This window comes from Stegodyphus dumicola, chromosome 2 (assembly GCF_044657685.1).
Source record: "Stegodyphus dumicola isolate Sdum_Otavi_A_Nest chromosome 2, ASM4465768v1".
Classification (NCBI taxonomy): domain Eukaryota; kingdom Metazoa; phylum Arthropoda; class Arachnida; order Araneae; family Eresidae; genus Stegodyphus; species Stegodyphus dumicola.
The window spans coordinates 185,112,640-185,132,504 of NC_140769.1; the positions used below are offsets into that span (position 1 = coordinate 185,112,640).

General features: G+C 30.8%; 1 protein-coding gene across 6 annotated transcripts in view; it reads left to right on the forward strand.

Annotated features, from left to right (window-relative positions):
* The window catches only part of LOC118180378 (KICSTOR subunit 2-like), a 69,439-nt gene that overhangs the window by 18,123 nt on the left and 31,451 nt on the right, over positions 1-19,865 (forward strand). For 5 of the 6 annotated variants that reach the window (XM_035349497.2, XM_035349483.2, XM_035349477.2 and 2 more), the window contains 3 exons: positions 5,381-5,527; positions 12,053-12,387; positions 19,099-19,236. In XM_035349497.2, coding sequence (XP_035205388.1) covers positions 5,381-5,527; positions 12,053-12,387; positions 19,099-19,236 — 620 coding nt within the window. Of the gene's footprint in view, positions 1-5,380; positions 5,528-12,026; positions 12,388-19,098; positions 19,237-19,865 lie in introns of those variants that run through there. The other variant, XM_035349509.2, reaches the window with a different exon arrangement.

The following is a 19,865-nucleotide window of genomic DNA, read 5'->3' on the forward strand; positions in this document are numbered from 1 at the left end:
TCACCCATTATCTGATCTATTGATACAGGTCTACGTTTGAAACTCTGTACACACTCATGTACTGTTTTGCTAGCAAGATTTCTGCTGTTGGTGGGCTAAAATTTTTATCTAACAGTACTCAATGGGCTTGTGGTCAAGGATGCAAGTATTTCAGATGATTATAGTACATAATCAAATCAGTCAATCTGTGTCGAACTGTCAAAATGATTGGATATTTACACTTATAACTTATCTGAGATTGCACAAGTCTAGTATCCACTTGTAATATTCCATCATTGTTCATGAATGTATTTAATGATCTTAACTTGCTCCTATGAAATACTTGGCCATCCCTCTTAAATTACTCAATATCAAAACTCTCATTTCTACACATTTTCAGTGACTATTATCAAGGCCCTCTTCTATTCATCTAATGATAGTGGTCTGGAAACCCTTTCCTTATTCCTGATGATTCTGAAGAACCTAAAAATAAAACTACGAATTTTGATTAATTTCATACAATTATTTGTCGAATTTCAGAGAAAGGCTAAATTAGAATTATTTTGTATTAGGGCAAAATTAGGTTTTGATAAACATTTTAGTTCTATGACATAGTCATTGTCATTGCTAGATTCAAGAAGCTGTTCTGGGTACTGCATGTCCTCATAAAAGAGGTCTGGTCTATTCTGCTAGATATCACACATAAGAATGTCATTGGCATCCTGGCTACACAATATGACATCAGCTGAGTTACGTTCGGATGGCACATGCTTCCATTGGTATGACCCTGTAAGCTCTTGTATTAAAGCGACTCTGTTCACAAAGATTTTAATAAGTGCAGTGATTTTCTAATCTAAACAAGAGAAATCATGGAATCAGTCCGAAAAATTACATTTTCTTTTTTAACATTTAACGATATCACTTTATCCGTCAATTTGGGTAATAGCAGTCACCTGACAATTACAATCTAGAAATTGATACGGTTTTCAGAGATTTGATAAGGTTTAACTTTAATAAGGTTTTAACTTGTGACTTGCTACGGAAAAGTCAAGCAGTTGGCAAAACTTGAATCAGTTGCAGACTGTTCTCTTCGGTCATTCTATACTTACTGAATAGTACATTACATTTGCAATATGTCATTCAAGTTGAGTTTCGAGAGCTAGAGCCTTTGTATGAAAATCGTGGTCCTTGTAACCACTGGCCTAGTTAAGCCAAGTGGATCAAACATCTTCGAAGTTAGTGAGAGAACATCTTGTTTGCTATAATTGCTAGAATAAGTAATAGTCATTGTAAATAAAAAGTTGTCAATCAGAGGGTTCCATAGAACACCAAGGGTTTTTAACATTCTTGTTGCTCATCAAAAGTGTTTTCTAAATTAGCATTAACCTTATTTTCAGACACAAGCAAATTTAGGTAATTTGCACACCATGTATGTAATTCCATTTTACCTAGTTTCAACAGATCTACTAATTAGGAGTGTAGAATTTTAGACTTTCAAGTGATGATTCTTCTGAAAGTATGTCATTAACATAAAAGAATGAGGGACAGTGCTAGAGGTAAGTTTTAACATTCATCTACAGCTAACTGTTTAAGAGCTCGAGTTACTAGATACGGAGCATTTCACATGTTGAGCTTGTAAGTTTACACTGGTGCATCAATACTGTCCTTCCATAGAATTTTGAGTAAGTCTTTTTGTTTGTGGTGGAGAACTAGAATCTTGTGATACCTTTTTTTTTTTTTTTTTTTTTGGTGTGTGTGTGTATGCTTCCAGTGTGAATGTATAGCAGTGTTTTCTAAATCTAACCCTTATAGAAAATAATTCCTGCTGTGGAATTCTTCCTTTCAACAATCAATTCTAATAACAATTCTGATGTCAGGGCAGTCGAGACATTCTGAAACGACTCTTAAACATGTACTACTTTTGTTTGTAGACCCCATGGTGAGACAAATGGGAAGAATCATTTCTAGATCCAGATCCCTCTTCCATATACTTTAAATCCTTGTATTCTTGCATGAATTCTAAGTACAGTCATTGCAAGTTTGAGTTCCGGTCGAGTTGTTGCCTAACTTGATTAAGTCTTTTCTCTGCTAAATTTCTAGGCTTGCTGAATAAATTAGAGTCATTCGTGGGCATGCTTTCAATGTACTGAGAGAGGCCTCAGAGGCTCGATAATGAGTCTTATTAAAATGTTTTTTGCAATACTATAGTTCTCTTCATTGCTGAGTGCTGAAACTAGAAAATGAGTATTCTCTATATTCCAACATTTTTTCAGTGTTTCTTGAGTTTTTTTCAGTTATTTTACTTATTTTAGTAGACCACAGTATTTCGATTCATTAGTAGACCACAGTATTTTGATTCATGTGGTAAATTATGCACACCACCACTGACTATGAATCCAAAAGCCATTTTCTGGAATAATAAGGCTTTTGACATGCTGCAAACTTGACCTGATTTTAATAAGACATATTCTGCACCCAGTAATAAATCATTTTTCTTGGGTGTGTGGAATCCATAATCGGCTTGGGAAATATCTTTGGGGATCTCAGTATTTTCTGTGTGTATGCAGGTAAGGGGAATTATTCCTCCAATTTTTGAACAACAAACAAAAAACGAATCAAGTTCTTTAGAGAAAGTTTTCACTTTATTGGCAACTGGAAGTCCTCTGTTTATAATTTAAAGTAATATGAATTTCATAGTCCTGAAACTAAAGAGAAAACTTTATATTTCTAAACCCTAATTGCTTTGTAAAATAAGTTAACACAGTAAATTGTGAGCAGCTGTCAAAGAGAGTATTTCGTTCTATAAGTGTCCCTTTCAAAGAGTTGCAGATGGTGAGATAGCATTCTTATTTGTTGCTAATAGGCAATTAGAAAAGCTCGTCACTTTTCCATTTTAGGTTGGAGGAATATCCTCCCTGTCAACTATCTGCCCTATCATCTAGAGGTGCTTATTTAAAACAGAATTCAAAATTGATGACTCGTCCTTATGAAGCTATGTATGATGCTTTGAATGGCAAATGTTATTGTTTCTTAAAGGGTGGTTATCGATTCTTATTGTCTTCACTATTTTCAGTGAAAATATCAAGCACATTTTATTTGGTATTAAAATAAGCTTATTAAAAATGCAAGTTTGGAATGCATACCCTTTCATGCTCTAAATCATCTTGGATTTTATGTACATTTATGTTTTATTTTACTTCACATTTATTTTTTTAATAAATATTATTCAACTATTTAAAAACGAAAACTAAGTATATGTAGGTGAAAAAAAGGACAATATAAAAAACTTGCTCAGTTTCTATAGGTAAAATGCAGATGATTTATTGATAAATAAACAAAATTCCTATTTTCAAATTTAATCGGTCGTCATTTTCTCTGAAGTAACATTCTTTAAAATTTTCATACAGTTATAATTTTTAAAAACTTTAATTTGATATTTTTAACATTAAAATATTTGAAATATTTTGCTGGTAAGCATCAATTTGTTAACTTTTGTTAAAAAGTAGAACAGAAGTAAATTCTAGTGAAATAAATCTAAACAGTCTGAAAGTGAATGATGCTTTGATTTCACATCATTGTCGCCTTTAATAGTGAACCAATTTGGAAATCATTGTCATGAATTTTGAATATGTAAATTTCCATATATTTGTAATGAAAAGTTTTAATACGAATTTCTAATTTTGTGAAATAAGATGGCATGCAAATTTTAATAGGTTCAAATAGGTTCAATAATTATATAGGTTCAAATATGTTTAATAGGTTCAATAATTTTAATAGGTTATTCAAAAAATGTTCTCGAAAATTTCAAAACATTATATAAAAATAAAGAAAAACTTTTAAATAATTCAGGAAAAATATCTCAGTTTTATTTGGATTAAATCTGAATTTCAGATTATAAAAGAAAAAAAATCAAGGAAGATTAAGTAAAAAAGTAATGTCATCGAACATATGCCAAATTCAGTTGATATTACAAACCTAAAATTTTGAATGATAATTAAAAAGAACACACACAAAAAAAAAAAGCACCTTGCTTTTGTAATTTTCACAGTTGATATTTTGGCATAATTTCAGACACAGAATTGAAATCTTGGGGGTGGGGGAGGAGAATCAGCATGTCATTTCAGAAAAAGTCTGATTTAATATCAGAACATGTATGATAAAACAATCCTATATATTGTTGCTTTTTTTTTTTTCTGACACCAGTTCGTACGGGGTTCGTAGATTTGGTGTGAATAACGACGACATTTGATGGAAGTATCGAAACACACTTTATTTAGCCAATATTAATCAGGACAGCTCCAATAACACTTTTTACAGTCGTCGAATATCTACTGTAAACAAACTGGAACCATCAGCAACACAGCCTTCACACTGTAATAATGGTGAAGGCAATAATGGTAGACACAGCTTCACTGCAAAGCACCAGAGTACAGCTGCCGACTCTGTTCGGTCTTTCTCGGAACTCCACATATTCTCAAGACTCTCCACGCTACAACTCGCGATGTACTCAACGATACACAGAGCACAGCTCCCGACTCTTTGGTTCAGTCGTTCCCAGAGCTTAGCACTCTCTCTCGACGATGCACTAACTGCGATACACTAAGAGACTCTTCGATACACTCGACAACCCACTCAGCACTCACAGGCCCGTTGTCAACTGGGTCGTCTCCGCACGGACTAACTAGTTATAAGACACACTAACTCGCCCTTTCGACGAGGCACTCTCTCTCTCTGACTGCGGACCACCAGGGTTTATATAGCTTTTGGCTTGTGTTCGAGAACATTTTGTGCTAAACCGGTAAGAATTCGTTCCAGAAGGTTCTCCATCCGTTCATGGTATGTCGCCAAATGGGCGAATTCTTGCCAAATGTGGCAATCTACTTCCCCTTGCTATTTTATGGCAACCCTAAACCTGCTTTGCGGGTTTAGGGTTATTCTATTTCTGCTTTGCGGGTTTATTCTATTCAGATGAGGGCATAAATTGGCACCTTGTTCTGTTTTTTGCTGATAAAGTTATGCTCTTTTCTGAATGAGGAATTCTGAAGCTTGTTAAATAAAACGTTTTCAAACAAAAGGGCCAATATGCTATTAACTGATCATTGTTCTTTATATAAATAAAGGATCTTTGAAGAGCATAGAAAAAGGGTGCCATAACTCATCAAACAAACTAGTAGCTTTATTTTTTTTTAATCATTGTGTATTATATTTCCTTTGTGTGATTTTACTGAAAATAAATAGCACTGCTAAAAATGTTGTAAATAAAAATTAATAGTTTTTCACTTATTTTTTACAGACGTTTAACGTTATTCTTATTCATTGTTTATTGTAATAGTTTAAATGAGAGAATTTTGCTTAAAAATCTTAATTATTATTTTTTAATTGGTTTCTCATCTTTTATTAGGAGAAAGAAAAGGACATTGCAGTAAAAAACCACACTGTGGCTCCATTCTTCAGTTCTGCTTTATCAGCTTTTGCTTTATTAGCAACTGCAGAAAAGAATTATGCCAATTTTATGTTTCTTGGACCAAAAGGTTTTCTGAGAAAAGATGTAAGTATTTTGATGCAGCAGTCTTATAAATATGAACTTCATATAAAATTATTAAATAGTAATATTGATTTATTTACTCTATAAGCTAATTAGAACTAGTATTTGTTAGTTTCAGAAGTTAATTAAATTAAGAGTAAGCAGATCTTTATATACTATTGCATATTAAAAAATTACTTTAAACAACTTTTTTAATTAAAGGATTACTTTAAACAACGGAACCTGAAAATAGGTAACATTAAGAGCATCAGTATTTGTAAATTATGATAGGCATATGACTGCTGTTGAATAATGAAAGTAGCAATATGTAAGTTCATTTTATTTGTTGCTATGCAATTCTCACTCCTTTTGATGTACTGTATTTGCTCTTAAAATTTGTACCAATATTTATGGGACACCCTGTATATCTATGTCATGTTTTGTTTGCAGTTTGTTCTATATCAGATTTTATTTGTTTCAAATTATTTGTAGTTTGTTTTTAACAGTTTTGAAAGAGAATAATGCAATTAAACAAGATTATCCTATCTTTAACTGCTTTTTCACTCAGTTGATGAAAGGGTAAATAATTCACTGGTTTTAATAGAATGATCAATGAACCAGTGGCTCTTTAGAGGATTGCATGATAAAGTCCCACATAAAATCCTAAGTAAGGAACAAAAGCTTTTTTTTAATCAAATGTGAAAATATTATTAATATGCATACTATTGCTGGGATAAACTTAGTAATTAATGTAGAAAAATAATTAAATACAGATATTGTAACTGTTTAAGCAGTGCTTCCATCTTCATTAGATCTATACTTATCTACAGTATGGAGATAAGAGTTTCTGCTGTTGCACTGCACTGCTAGATTTTGCTACCTTTATCTAAATGTAAATATCTTGGTGCTTTTGCATTTTCTCACAGTTAATTGTTTTGAACTTATACACTAGTAAGGTTTGTTGAGCCAGCTTATAGCTTATTTATTTGACCATTTAGTCTTAAGACTATTTTTTTTGAGTTAATAATTTCTAATCAATAATTAATATCGATAATCAAATGAAACTGAAACACTTTGTCACATTGTGAAAAAACAGTGGCATAAAAAGCAGGGGTTGTTATCCAGGAGGAGAGTTTCATAGTTTCAGGGGGGGGGAAATATCAAATTTTAAATGCATAATAAGCTGCCTTTAACTGTGAATATAAAATATAGTCTACAGAATATGTTTGCCACATTTTGCATGTATTATATAAAAGAAAAGAAAAATTATGTGTAAAGACTAATTTGAGTTTTATTTAATTGATTATGCCAAAAATAGTCATAAATATGAGGGTCACTTTGAAATTTTTTAGATGCACATAGGTTTTTAAAATTATACTTACAAAATTTTAGGAGTGTTCAAACTTCTTTCTTTCAGCATCAGTATACTTCTGTAGGCAAATTCTCTAAAGAATTAATGCCTCAAGCCATTCATTTCACGGAGTTAATGGCAAAAAAGGCATTTCTAACCTAATCAATCTCATCTTCAGAATGAAAACAACATCCATGTTGAGCTCTTTTTTAGATTAAAAAATAGCCAAAAGTCACATATAGCAAGGTCGGGTGATAGGGTGGGTTTTCTATAACTTTGTTTTTGTTTAAGAAAGTCAACTGTAAATCTTGCTGAATGTGAAGAGGCATTGCCATGGTGGAACATGAGTCCTCTAACACTCACTTCTAGAAGAACTTTTGGAAGACACTTAGTGGTGTACCAGTTAGCTGTGACTGTGATTTGTCCTTTTAGCTTAATGGCTTTGACCAGTCCTGTATTTGTGAAGAAAACGTCATATATTACTTTTTCCATGACACATTGTCCTTTCACCATTATGGGCATGAGATCATCTTCAAAGACTCATACATTACTTTCTTTACATGTTGGAACATCAAAAAATGATATGTATGTTTCATCACCAGTTATGATTTTAAAAATAATGTGGTGTAGCCACCATCTTTATGTCATTTAAGGGTTTCTTTACTGAACACTGTGTTCTGGTACACTCCCCTTTTTGATGCTGAGTTAAATTATGGGGAACTGAATGGCAAACTAGTTTTTTAGTAGCACAAGATTGATCTTCATTTCGAAATTCTAACTCTAGACATTGATTATCTTGATTTAATCCCACTTTAAAATCATAGAAAGTCAAAGCGCAATAATTTTCTCACATCGAGTCCATTTTTCCTTTTGCCTAAAGCTTATTCTACGCTAAATTACTTGCAATTGGCCAGTAAAAAATTGTATGCTGGGGTAAAATAGTCCTGCTGGGGTAAAATAGTATAATATTTTCAAATCCTAACCATTAATTTTTTTCTGCTGCATATCATCTACGCATATCTAAAAAATTTCAGAATGACCTCCATGTAAAGCTATTTATTTTAAATTAAATAAAGAGAGAAAACTGAATTAAAATATTTTTTCAAATAAATTAACTTACTGCAGTTTCAATTTTATTATAAGACTATAAAACTTGTATTTAGTCTAAAGTGACCATACGTCTCGATTTTGGCGGGACAGTCCCGATTTTTGGAGGACTGTTCCACGTCCTGCCGATTTTTAAAAATGTCCAGCTTTTTAGAAAACATCTGCATTTCGTATTTTAAATGTAGTGTAAAAATATATTATGTATTATTTATTAATAATTATAGTAAATATAAAGAAATAAAAAATACATAAATAAAAAAACACATAAGATGCATGCAGAGTAAACTAAATTAGGCGATGTAATGAGTTAGCTATACTCGGTGGTGTTTGATCATTAATGTTATTACGTCTCATCAAGGAATATGTATTGTTAACAGAGGAACAGCTAGCATTTGCTAAAGGGCTATTTGCTTTCGACACCATAAACCACAATCAAAGTTTCAGATCAATTAATTGTATGTCACAAATGATCAAAACATTGTACGACAAAAAATTTGCATGTGCAAGGACAAAAACTGAAGCAATTATTTGTAATGTTTTTTCGCTATATTCGTTTTCAAAATTGCAGAAAGAATTAGATTAAATGACATTTATATCCATATATTATGATGCTTCCAACCACAAAGATTTAATATTATTTCCCACAACTGTTAGACTTTTTGATCCAGAAACAGGAATTAAAATTAGAATATTAGATTTTGCTTCATTGCCAGGTGAAACTTCACAAATAATTTTTAATTCAATAAGCACTATTTTAAAAAATAATAATTTGAACAATAAAATTATTGCCTGTTTTGAGGATAACACTAACGCAAGTTTTGGCAGAAAAGCTAGAAGAGGTATCAATAACTTTTTTACGAAACTTAGCGAACATTTGAACCAATAAGTTATTCGAGTAGGTTGTGCAGCACACCTTCTACACAGTACTATTCAAACAGCATCTGATTTACTTCCAGTGGAACTTGAAAATATTAATCCAAAAATCTATTCGTATTTTTATATACTATATACACTGTGCGTGTTGAAAGTTTGAAGGATTTTTGTGAAAGTGCAGGATTTTGAAGGATTTTTGTGAAAGTGAAAGAATTAATGGTTACAGCAAAACACAATGGCTAGCTCTTTTACCAGCTGTAGAAAATATTTTTAAAATATACGAACCATTAAAATCATACTTTTTATCACAAGATAAATGTCCAAGTATATTTAGCAGCTCTTATTGAAAATGACAAATCACAAATTTGGAATCAGTTCATCCACAACCAAGCTACATTATTTCACAATGCTGTGAAAATTATTGAAAGGGACAAAATTTCAATTATGGTAGTGTCAAATGAAATCAATAATTTAAAAACAAAATTGCGAGAAAGAATTGATAATGATTACGTTTCTTTAATTATTCGAAAGGGCATCACTAGGTTGGAAGAACAAGGTGCCATTAAACGACCTGATTTTCCGAAAGAAGTCAGAAATTTTTATAATAACTGCTTGGAATATCTTGACGAACAGACAATTCCATTCGAGGATATAAAAATTTTCATTGGGTGACATTAAAAAAAGGAGATTCTATAGGAATATTTGGAAAAATCTTTTTTTATATGTTAGTAACCATTTTCCAAAAAATAATATTTGCAAAAATGATCTTTTTGATGAGGAGTAATTTTTAAAAATATACGTTACTGAAGAAAAAATTAAATGTTCATTGTCTTGCAAATGTGGAAACAGACAAAAAAATGGACGGAGTTATTCCTTCATTTTAAACAGAATAATATTCCTTATGAAAACATTTTGAAAATTGTAGAACATGCGCTCTACCTTCCAGGAATAAATGCAGCAATAGAATGTGTTTTTTCTAGTATCAATAAAATGTGGACAATTGAAAAAACGCAGTTGAATATTAAAACTTTAAAATATGTATTAAGCATAAAATATAATTTGACCAATTCACGTGAGAAATTTCACGAAATTTTAATAAATGATCAGAATCTATTGCAAAGTATTCACTTGGATAAAAAATATGACCGTGTAAAATTTAAAATTAATTAAAAAACATAATATTCAAATTATAGTTTTTTACAAATATTGTTATAATTACAAATAGTTAAAATTAAAAAGTAATTGTAATTTAAAATTAAAAAGTAGTTTTTGTATATTTATCATAAGTAAATAAATGTATACAATAAAGTACATTTTTTTTTTTTAATTATTGGTCTGCTTTCATAACTAAACTACATTCCTCATTTCATCCCATTTGTCCCGCTTTGTCTCGATGAAAATGTGATCACTTTAATTTAGTCTGTTTAGTTGTAAAATTTTGTTTTATAACTAAAGTCTATCTAATTATAAAGTTTATCAGTATAATGAACAGTGGCTATTGGATTTTCCTTTCTAAAGCATTTTGCAATACTTTAGGCATGTATAATGAAAACAATCATTTCAAGACTAAACTTATTTCCAAAAATTAAGGGAAAATTACAAAAATAGTGATAACTCATTCAAAAATAAGACAATCTATAAAAAATTAGAATATGTTGTCAAATAAGAGTTGCTGTGTAAAACTGTAGTATGCAAATTAGTGGCATTGCAGTCAGGTTATGTCATCTGGGAGAAGGATAAAATTGTGTGTTTGAAAGCAAGCCTATAAATTTCTCTGTAATACTAAAATAAGAAATCCGGGATGGCTAATTCGTAACAGTGATCTCCAGGCATCATTTGCCTGAAGAACTGCAGTGGAGCACTATTAGAAGATAAAGTCAGACAGAAGTGACCAGATGGCTAAATGTGAGTACTGTGGTTCATAGATTTTGGCAACAAATTCAGCATCCAGGAGGTTCAGCCAAGGATGGCCAATTGCTCCGAAGAATGTCAATGACCAATATTTGTACAGAGAACAAAGGAATGCACACGAAGGAATAGAGCTGCAACTCCGACTCAACTCAGATTCTCCCTTGCTGCAGCCACTGGAAGGTTGGTGTCAATATCAACCACGCGTAGAAGGCTCCACAAATGAGGTCTCTATGGAAAGCAACCAGTTATTTGCATGCCGCTCATGTCATATTATGGAAGGGAACATTTGAGGTGGACACATGAACATGTCCACTGAACAGCGGATCAATGGACCTGTTATCATCCATGAAAGAGATGCATACAGAAGAGGCAGTGTCTATGTTTCAGGATGTATCTCTTTGGATGGATGTACAAACCTCCATGTCTTTGCACAAGGAATCATGAATGCTCAGGCCTATGGAGTTGATATCCTTGATTTTTTGTGTGCCCTAATACTGGGACAATAGGTGATGATTTCCTGCTACAGGAAGACAGTGCTAAACCCCCCCCCCAGGGCTCACATTTGGAATGATTATTTTCAGCAGCTAACAATTCAGCACATAGAATGGTCAGCTCAATCACCATCCCTGAATCCTATCGAGCATGTTTGAAATGCTTTAGGAACATGTATAGCTGCTCTCATTCCTACTCTTCAGACCCCTTGCTATGTTTGCAACTGCTTTGCAAAAGCACTGGCTCTCGTTTCCTGTGGAACTGATACTTCCTGTGCAACCACAAAACTGACAGCATCACACATCGCTATATATGCTGTATTGCTTTTAGGGAAGATCATTCTCCATACTGAAGGTAATTTCCCTATACCAAACTTGACTCATCCTGCCTCTTTGTTCATTTTATACATATGTTAATTTCTATAACACCATAATTGTGTAGTAATTTCTGTTCATGTTATTTTGTGCTTCGCTATGTGTTGTATACTGTGGGTCAGTTTCATTAAATTCTACATGTAACTTTTTGAGTAATCATGATTTTTGTGATTTTTCGTAATTAATGATACTTGGTATATTTTAAATTTGCTTCAGGGCCATTTTAAATGTTACTTAAAAATGAAGACCTAATTTTAGACTATGGATGAGGTTATTCAAATAGACAGCAAAAAAATATGTATAAATTATATTTTTCTCTTCATCAAAATCTAGAATCTCTGTAGTTGTGTAATTTCTTATTAGATAAACAAGTAAAAAGAGATTTTTCAGTTAATTATTATGTATGTTCTTTCAGATCAGTTTTAATATAAATTATTTCAGAGTTCATTAAAATCAATGTATGAAGGACTCATGAATGAATATCAGCGTCTTGAAGAGAGGCATTACATCACACCTGTATCAACACCTACTATGTCACCTTCCTCATCTTGTCGAACTCCTTCTCCATCATCTGATTTACCATCTCCATCTCTTCTTAGTGCATGCAGTGAAGTATCTAGCTCTGTTCCAAGTTCTATTAGTATTGGTAGCTCTGTCAGAAGTAGCAGCCATCCTTTTCCAACTTACTTAGGCGAAGATATCTTAGAAAATTTGGCAAGCCATTTATGTGGGCAGTTGTCAAGTTATGTTATTGCTCGTTTGAAGCTTATGGAATTGTATCCTTTTCTGCTTTCTTCATCTTACAATTCTTTAATAATGCTTTCATTTATAAACTTAGTTTTTTTTAAAAAATTATATTTTGAAATTATTAAGTTAATTGTATAACACAAGTGTATATAAAAATGCATATGTTTTTCACTGCAGGACAGCACATGCCAGACAATTTTCTTTAAAAAGTTATGTATGTCAACTTGGTACTTCTAAAGAGAAAACATACTTTTATCATTAATTCACACTGACTGCTGTAAAATTTTTCTGCACATAAGAAAAATATCTTTTGTTTAATTATTTCAATAAACAATAAAAGAAAGGAAAAAACATTTTAAATAAATAATATGGTATAAAAAACATTACCAAAAAATATTCAATAGAATTGACATTGTTCCAAAATTTGTTAATTCTGGCAGAAATTTCATAAACATTTTTCTTTTAAAAAAAATTAAAATAAGTTCTTGAGTGAGACAGAAAAATGCTGTTGGCAGAGCTAGAAAAAAAAAAAAAAAAAAAATCTGATGTGTACACCACATGACTTCCTTGCAGGGAATATTAAGTTGTATGCATTTTTTCCTGCATTTCATTTAAACTTATTGAATTGAATTAAATCTATTTCATCTATAGTGCATAAACCACAATGGAACAAAAGTGCTTTTTAAAATTTACAGTATTTATTTACCATAGCGATACTCTGGCACTAAGTTCACTTAACAGCATTACATATCATTCATTTTATAGCTCAGAATGCAAAAAAAATTATATCATCTGAAGAATTATCTAATCATTGTCGCATGTTCTATTCAAATACTACAATAAATCTAAAACAATGTATATAAGAAATTAAACAAATAAAAAGTAAACAGTTTTTCACAGACGATTCAGTACTGCTTATCTAATGCATGTGTGCTGTGTGCTACTCATAAACATTCCGCTCTGTCCAAAACAGGCTGGCGACAGTATTTTCTGCTAATATGAAACACTTATTTCCTCGAATTTCATTAGAGATGTATTTCTCACTCAATTAATTCAGTTCTTGTTTCGCACCAAGGCAAAGATGATAAAGACACAAAATATCTTCATTAAAAATTTAAAGATATAGAAAAACATATATATATATATATTTTTAATTTACAATTAAAATTACAGTTTCTATGCAAAAACAAGCAATTCGGCCAGCAGGCAAGAAGACAGATGTTTTTTGGTGCACAAAACTGAAAGTTTACTTTTGGTCTCACTCAGTAAAAAGACACTGAAGGTATAGAAACTGATTTTATTTGTTGTAGATGCTATGCTGAATCAATATATGGGATAAATTAATAACTTAAATGATAATTTCAGAATAGATTAAGCATAATTTAATTCATAATAATAAAGAAGACGTTACTTTGTTGTTGCGAAGCATAATTTCTCTAGATTAGCAACAAATTCACTATTTTGCTAAGTTTCAAATGTAAACAAATATGGCTACTATGGTAAAAAAAATTAGGCTTAGCCGCACTTAAGCAACTTTTAAATTTTTAATAATTATACAACTACAACATACAGGTGAACTAAAGGCTTAAAAACCTTAACCTATAAAAATAACATAATTCAATCATTTTTAAAGCAAAAAAAAATGCACAATTTACAAACGTATAAGAATAAAGGAACTGAGCTCACTCAGCTGAGTAACAGAGTGGGTATATATATATGCTTTTGTGTGGCCAATTGCAACAACCAAAAAGGGAGGTGCACATCTACATGTTATAGCAGTCCCAAATACAACATTTCAGCGTTTTGACAAAAAAATATTTTTGTTTAGTTATGCGAGAAACATACATATGTATGTACAGACCTCACGAAAAAATATCCCTTCTGAATCCATTTTAAATCAGTTTTATAATTCTTTGGGGGGGAGTCCTTTATTCTGTCCTTATGTACAGATGTCATGCAAGCACATTGTTAAATTGCATTCGATAGTGGTCAAAATGGATATTTTTTAGAAATATGATACCCAAAATTTTTCGCATTTACAATACTTCCTTTTTACTTCGTACAAGGCAGTAAAAGAGGCACGAGGGAGGAAATTCTCTCTAATTAATTAACACTAAGTCTGGAATTATACTTATTTTCATTTCTTATTTTGTTCAGGATTTCATAGGTGTATTGGAAAGACTTTCTGAATTCTTGTTTGCCTGAAACTTTTAGGGCACTTTGATTGCTTGCTGTTATAATTTTAACAGGCCTTGGAAAATTTCTGTGAGAATTCTTTCTAACTTAGAATGTGATCTGGGCTTCTACATCTACAAAGTAGTTGGCAACAGGCAGTTCCTACGCATGGAGTTATACAAAATATGTACTATTCCTTGCATAGGAACCTTGTGTGAAGGATTCTCAAACTCCCATTTTTCCTAGGAATGAAACAAATTTCTTCGGACCACAATGAAAAACCAAACTTTAAGAATGGTATTTGATTACAGGTCTTCTGAGAATTGCTATGTGGTCGTCAGAAGATAGCTGAAAACATTGCACTATGATGGAAATTTTGAAATTTCTCTATGCAGGGAAAATTCTTGTAGAATAGATTATTAGAAGCAGGGAACTATGCACACTTCTAATAACGCTTCATGTGATTTATCCTTTAGGAGATGGAAATTTTTTATTATTTGTTGTATTTCAATATTTAAATCACTTTCCAAATTCTGTCTTCTGTGTGGGAGTTTGCATTCTTTAAGTCTCCTGAAAGATTTAGGATAGTCTTACTGCAACTTTACTTTACATCTCTACATATCTTTAGGAAAAGAAATGTATTTCAATTCCACATGGAATAAGTTGTGCAATTATCTTCCTTTTTCTTTTTTCTTTCTTTCCCCCCCCCTACCAGTTAAGCAAATCTTTACATATTCTTTGAAACTCTCTTTACTCAATGTTAAAGAAAATTTTCTATGTCAAAATTTCATCTGTATGGTGAGCTGTAAATATAAATCATTCTGCATTGGAAATCAAATGAGGAATCTATGAAAAATAGAAAATGGATGTAACCAAATTGATTGATGTTTTCCATTAATACAGTTTATCCAAATATATGTATTTGCTACCCTGATAAAAAAATGAAGATATGATCATTTCTGCTCATGGAAAGATTGAGCATAAGAATGTAAAAGAAGCTAAATGCTAAATTGCTAAAATGATTAACCATTCATGAAAGCCTCAGTCTGATAATATCTAGGACAAAGCTAATCAAGCTACCAAATACTTTAGAAAGAGGCCATTTTTGTACTCAGATGGCTGGTTGTATATGTTGTAGAAGTGTATAATATTTCTTCCAAAAAAACTCAAAATATCATAGAATGCTTCAAAATTTGTTATCAAGGAATGGAGGGAAAGTATTTGGGGTAATTTCTCTAGAAGAAAAGAGGGGTGAGACATTTACAACACGGGCAAAACATTGCTGTTTTGCTAAACTAAATATTAAAATTTAAAGAGCAAGAATGCACTAAGAGAAAATTATCAAAACTGAGATTCACAACTCTTTTATATGCCAGTATAAATAATCATGAACATCGTAGGCTTTTGACGATTGGAAAGTTTCAAGGCCAAGTTGTTTTATAAATGTAAAAAAAAAAAAAAAAAATCTATTTTTTAAGCAACATGGCTTTTTCTGTAAAGCTGGTCTTAAACAGGTGATGTCAGAGATATGAAGAGCTATAAAAGTGAGAAGAAATTCTGACCAAAAAGCAAAGCATTCTACTGTTGAATAACAACTTTACTGCCCACACAAATGGCAAAAACTTAAAATGATTAAAGTTATTTTCTTGCTCCTGTATTTGATTCTGTGACTTATGGGCTGAAATATGTTTAAGATTTTAAAGTGTCATTATAGAAAGTAACTCATGTAAAGAGCTCATTTTGGAGAAGTATGACAACTATGGCAATTATTATGCTTCACTTCTAATGTAACATTAGTGCTGAAAAAGTGCTGTCCACTTTTTACTAAATCAACCATCTAAAATTGTTTTTGGCATACTAGTTTATCATAAGGCATTGAAGAGGAAGATGAGGATTTGTGTGTCACAGATTGGTTAGGGAAAAGTGACTTTTTAGTATTTCCAGTATGCAACATAGAGCTTGCAAAGACATGTGATTACATAATTATATGTGAAGATTGGCATGATCAAAAATTCTGCTTCATATGTCATAGCGAATTCTAAAACTGTGATATATAATAAGATTTTATTCATATAAATTTTAGAATAGAATGCGTTAGAGTCTCTGCAACTTTTGGACAAAAATATAGATAAAATTTCCTTGCAGTGTGCATTATGGCAGCAGAAAATTACAGAGGGAATTTTTATTTAGACACAAAATAGAAGTTAGAAGTAAATTATTTGATATTTTTATATTCATTTTAGCATTTTTATATTTATAGGAATAAAATGATTTTTTAGAATTGTAAAAATGGGTACTTTAGTAGAAAATATGTATTTGTTGAGGAAAAAGTCTGAATCGAGAATTTTATGCTAAGTAATTCATCATGTAAAATTATTAAGGTGTGATGAAACTGAAAAAGAATCATAAACGAATTTAACAATTGCACCTAATAATATATGTAATTATGTCTTTAAATGATTTTAAAATATTAGAGTTATTATTCTCCTCCTTTAGTAGATCTAACAATGATAATTAATTCTTTTGCAATTCATCGGTCAAATTTTTTATTTTTATTTATTTATTTATTTATTTATTGGTGAGATAATCTATTTTTCACTCTATATTGGATTTAACAAGTCGCCAGATTTATCAATTAGATACCAGATATTCAGTCCTTTCTTGTTCATCTCAGAATATGTTTCATAAAATTTTTCCTGTTTAAGTAATACATAGCCAGATGTTATCTAAAGTTAAGCATTCATCATCTTGCTAAATAAAAACTTTTAGTTTTGTGTTCTTAAACTCAACCTTAGTATTAATAGGAAAATGATATGTCATAAGGGAAGATATTTTGCTAAAATATTTATAAAAAGGAAAGGTATCAAATTGTCTCACAAGTTTGAATCTTAATTTCTTTGGATGGATATATGTTATCAAAGCTAATTATTATGAGCCAAAGCTAACTATTATTAATAATTAAATCAGTTTTCATTATAGCAAACTGTTGTAATAATATCCTTTTTCTGTTAGATACAGGGAACCATTATAAAGAGCATGAACTGTATTTGCTTTTGATATTTATACTGGAATGCCAGCCATTGGTGAGCTGTAGAAAACTCGTAGAGCTGTTTGATAAATTTATCTCTAAATTATGAACGCTTGTTCTTTTTGTTTGCTTGTTTATTTGTTCGAAAAAAAGGTATATCTTCCCTTTCATAATCATGCTTTGAAAATATTTAACTTTTATATTAAAATATGAAATAAAAATTAATTACTCTTTGTATTTTGTGAAAATAGCTCTAACAGGAAAACCCACATAACAGAATTCCTAATGTAATTGTAAAATTCCTAATCCTATTGGTAAAAAATGAAGGCTTTAGTGTAGAATTGGGTGCCCCTTCGACTGGTGACATTTTTTATAAAATTTTGGCAATGAAACCTCATTTCTGGTTACCACGATAGTTTTAACTTTGTTTTAGCTTCCCGATTTTATTTAAATGAAAATAGATTGATGTGTACATGGACACATTTAAGGCAGTGTGCAATGCCTAGTTTGTGCAATTCTAGGATGTTTTTTTAAGTAAAAACAGATTGATGTGTACATGGACACAGATCTTATGCAATTCTTCGACTTCTTATTTTGGTTTTGTAGCGGCCATCTTGAAATTGTGACTTCCTGGCGCCGACCTTGGCATCAAAAAAGAATCGCCAATAAACAAGGGGCACCCAATTGTAAACTTTTACCAAAATGAAGTCAGAGGGGAGACTGTTACTATTAGTAGCACTGATACTAAACAAGCTTTCAGCTCAAAAACATCTTTGCTTATACAATATCAGAGATCTTTGATTATCCAGCAAAGTTCAGACCTAATGAAAACTTTTAAGAGAATTTAATTCTAAGTCTCCTATAAAACCTTTGAAAAATACCACTCACCCTTAGAACCCTCCTGAAAGATTAAGTGAAGTGAAAAATGAAGACTATAATGGTTAGCAACTTTAGGCATAAACTATGTGGCATATTTAAATTTACATTTTTTTAAATAATTTTCGTGCTATTTTGTGTTATTTTATTATATATTTTGTTTTTCTAAGCTAAAGTGCGAGTGCTTTATAGCTGACCACTGATGCCAACTATAATCTCATGAGAAAAAAGTTTTAGCATTAAATCTAATAAGTTTTCAATGAAATAAATTTGTCATAATAGTTAACCAACTGTACTTTCAAAACATCATATGTTATTAAAATTATTTTTAATTTCATTACTTTTAAATTTATTAGACATGTTTTACATAATTATTAACAAAATACTTTTTATTCCTTCATTCTTTCTTTAAATCTGAGGTACTAAAATACTGATATTTTTTGTTGGTGTTTATTAAATAGCTTGTTTTAATATAAAGCTGGTAAAACAAAGATACAGTTTTATTCAAATATGGTAAAAATACTATGCGAACATTGATATGCTAGTCATGTCATATAATTTTTAAATATTATAATAGATGCATGTTTTTATAGTGGTCAGAAAAACAATTTCTGTTTTGAAATCTGCCATATGCATGTATTTTAACTTAACTGTTATTTAGTTATGAGAAAATGTATGCAATGAGTTCTTCAAGATTTATGAAGTTTGATCTCCTGTTTAATTCAATATCTGAAATTATCAAAACTAATTTAAAACTTTTTCATCATCCAATGCTTTCTCCACTGAAATCCTCTTTTAGGTGAGAAATTTATATTCTTTCCTGTTTTTAATTTAATATTTTAAAATAATTTCATATTTAAGTACTGTTATTAAATAAAGCATGCATGTTTTAACTGTATTGAATACAAACCAGTCTCAGGTTGCAGACATGCCAGAATGGTGAGAAGTTGGAATTTTTAATTATTGAATGTCCTTTTTTTTAAAGCTGTATATATGATTTGAAAAACAAAAGTCTGGTTTGGAATAATGGTCTAAGATTTTTATTTATTATTAATGATTTTTATTTTGCAATGATTATCTTTCAAGGTAAATGTAGACCATGCATATTTAACTTTGAGAGCTTGTATATGGACTGTATCATATAATTAAAGAATGAGCTAAAGGTGACTTCATTCAGCTTTTGAAATAAATGATTTTAGGGGATATAACTGCTTATTTAAATTAACATGTTAATTAAAATAAGCAGTTAGGACCAGAAGCAGCTAATAAGTGTTTTGAAGAATAACAGTATTCAAATTTGAATTGAAATTGCAGCCATGTCAGAAATTCTGTCTGAACTAATAGCCGGTTTTTAAAATTTAAACTTTTTGTTAACTTTCAGTTGATATATATAAATATTTGTAGCAAGATTAATTTATAAAGGTTATT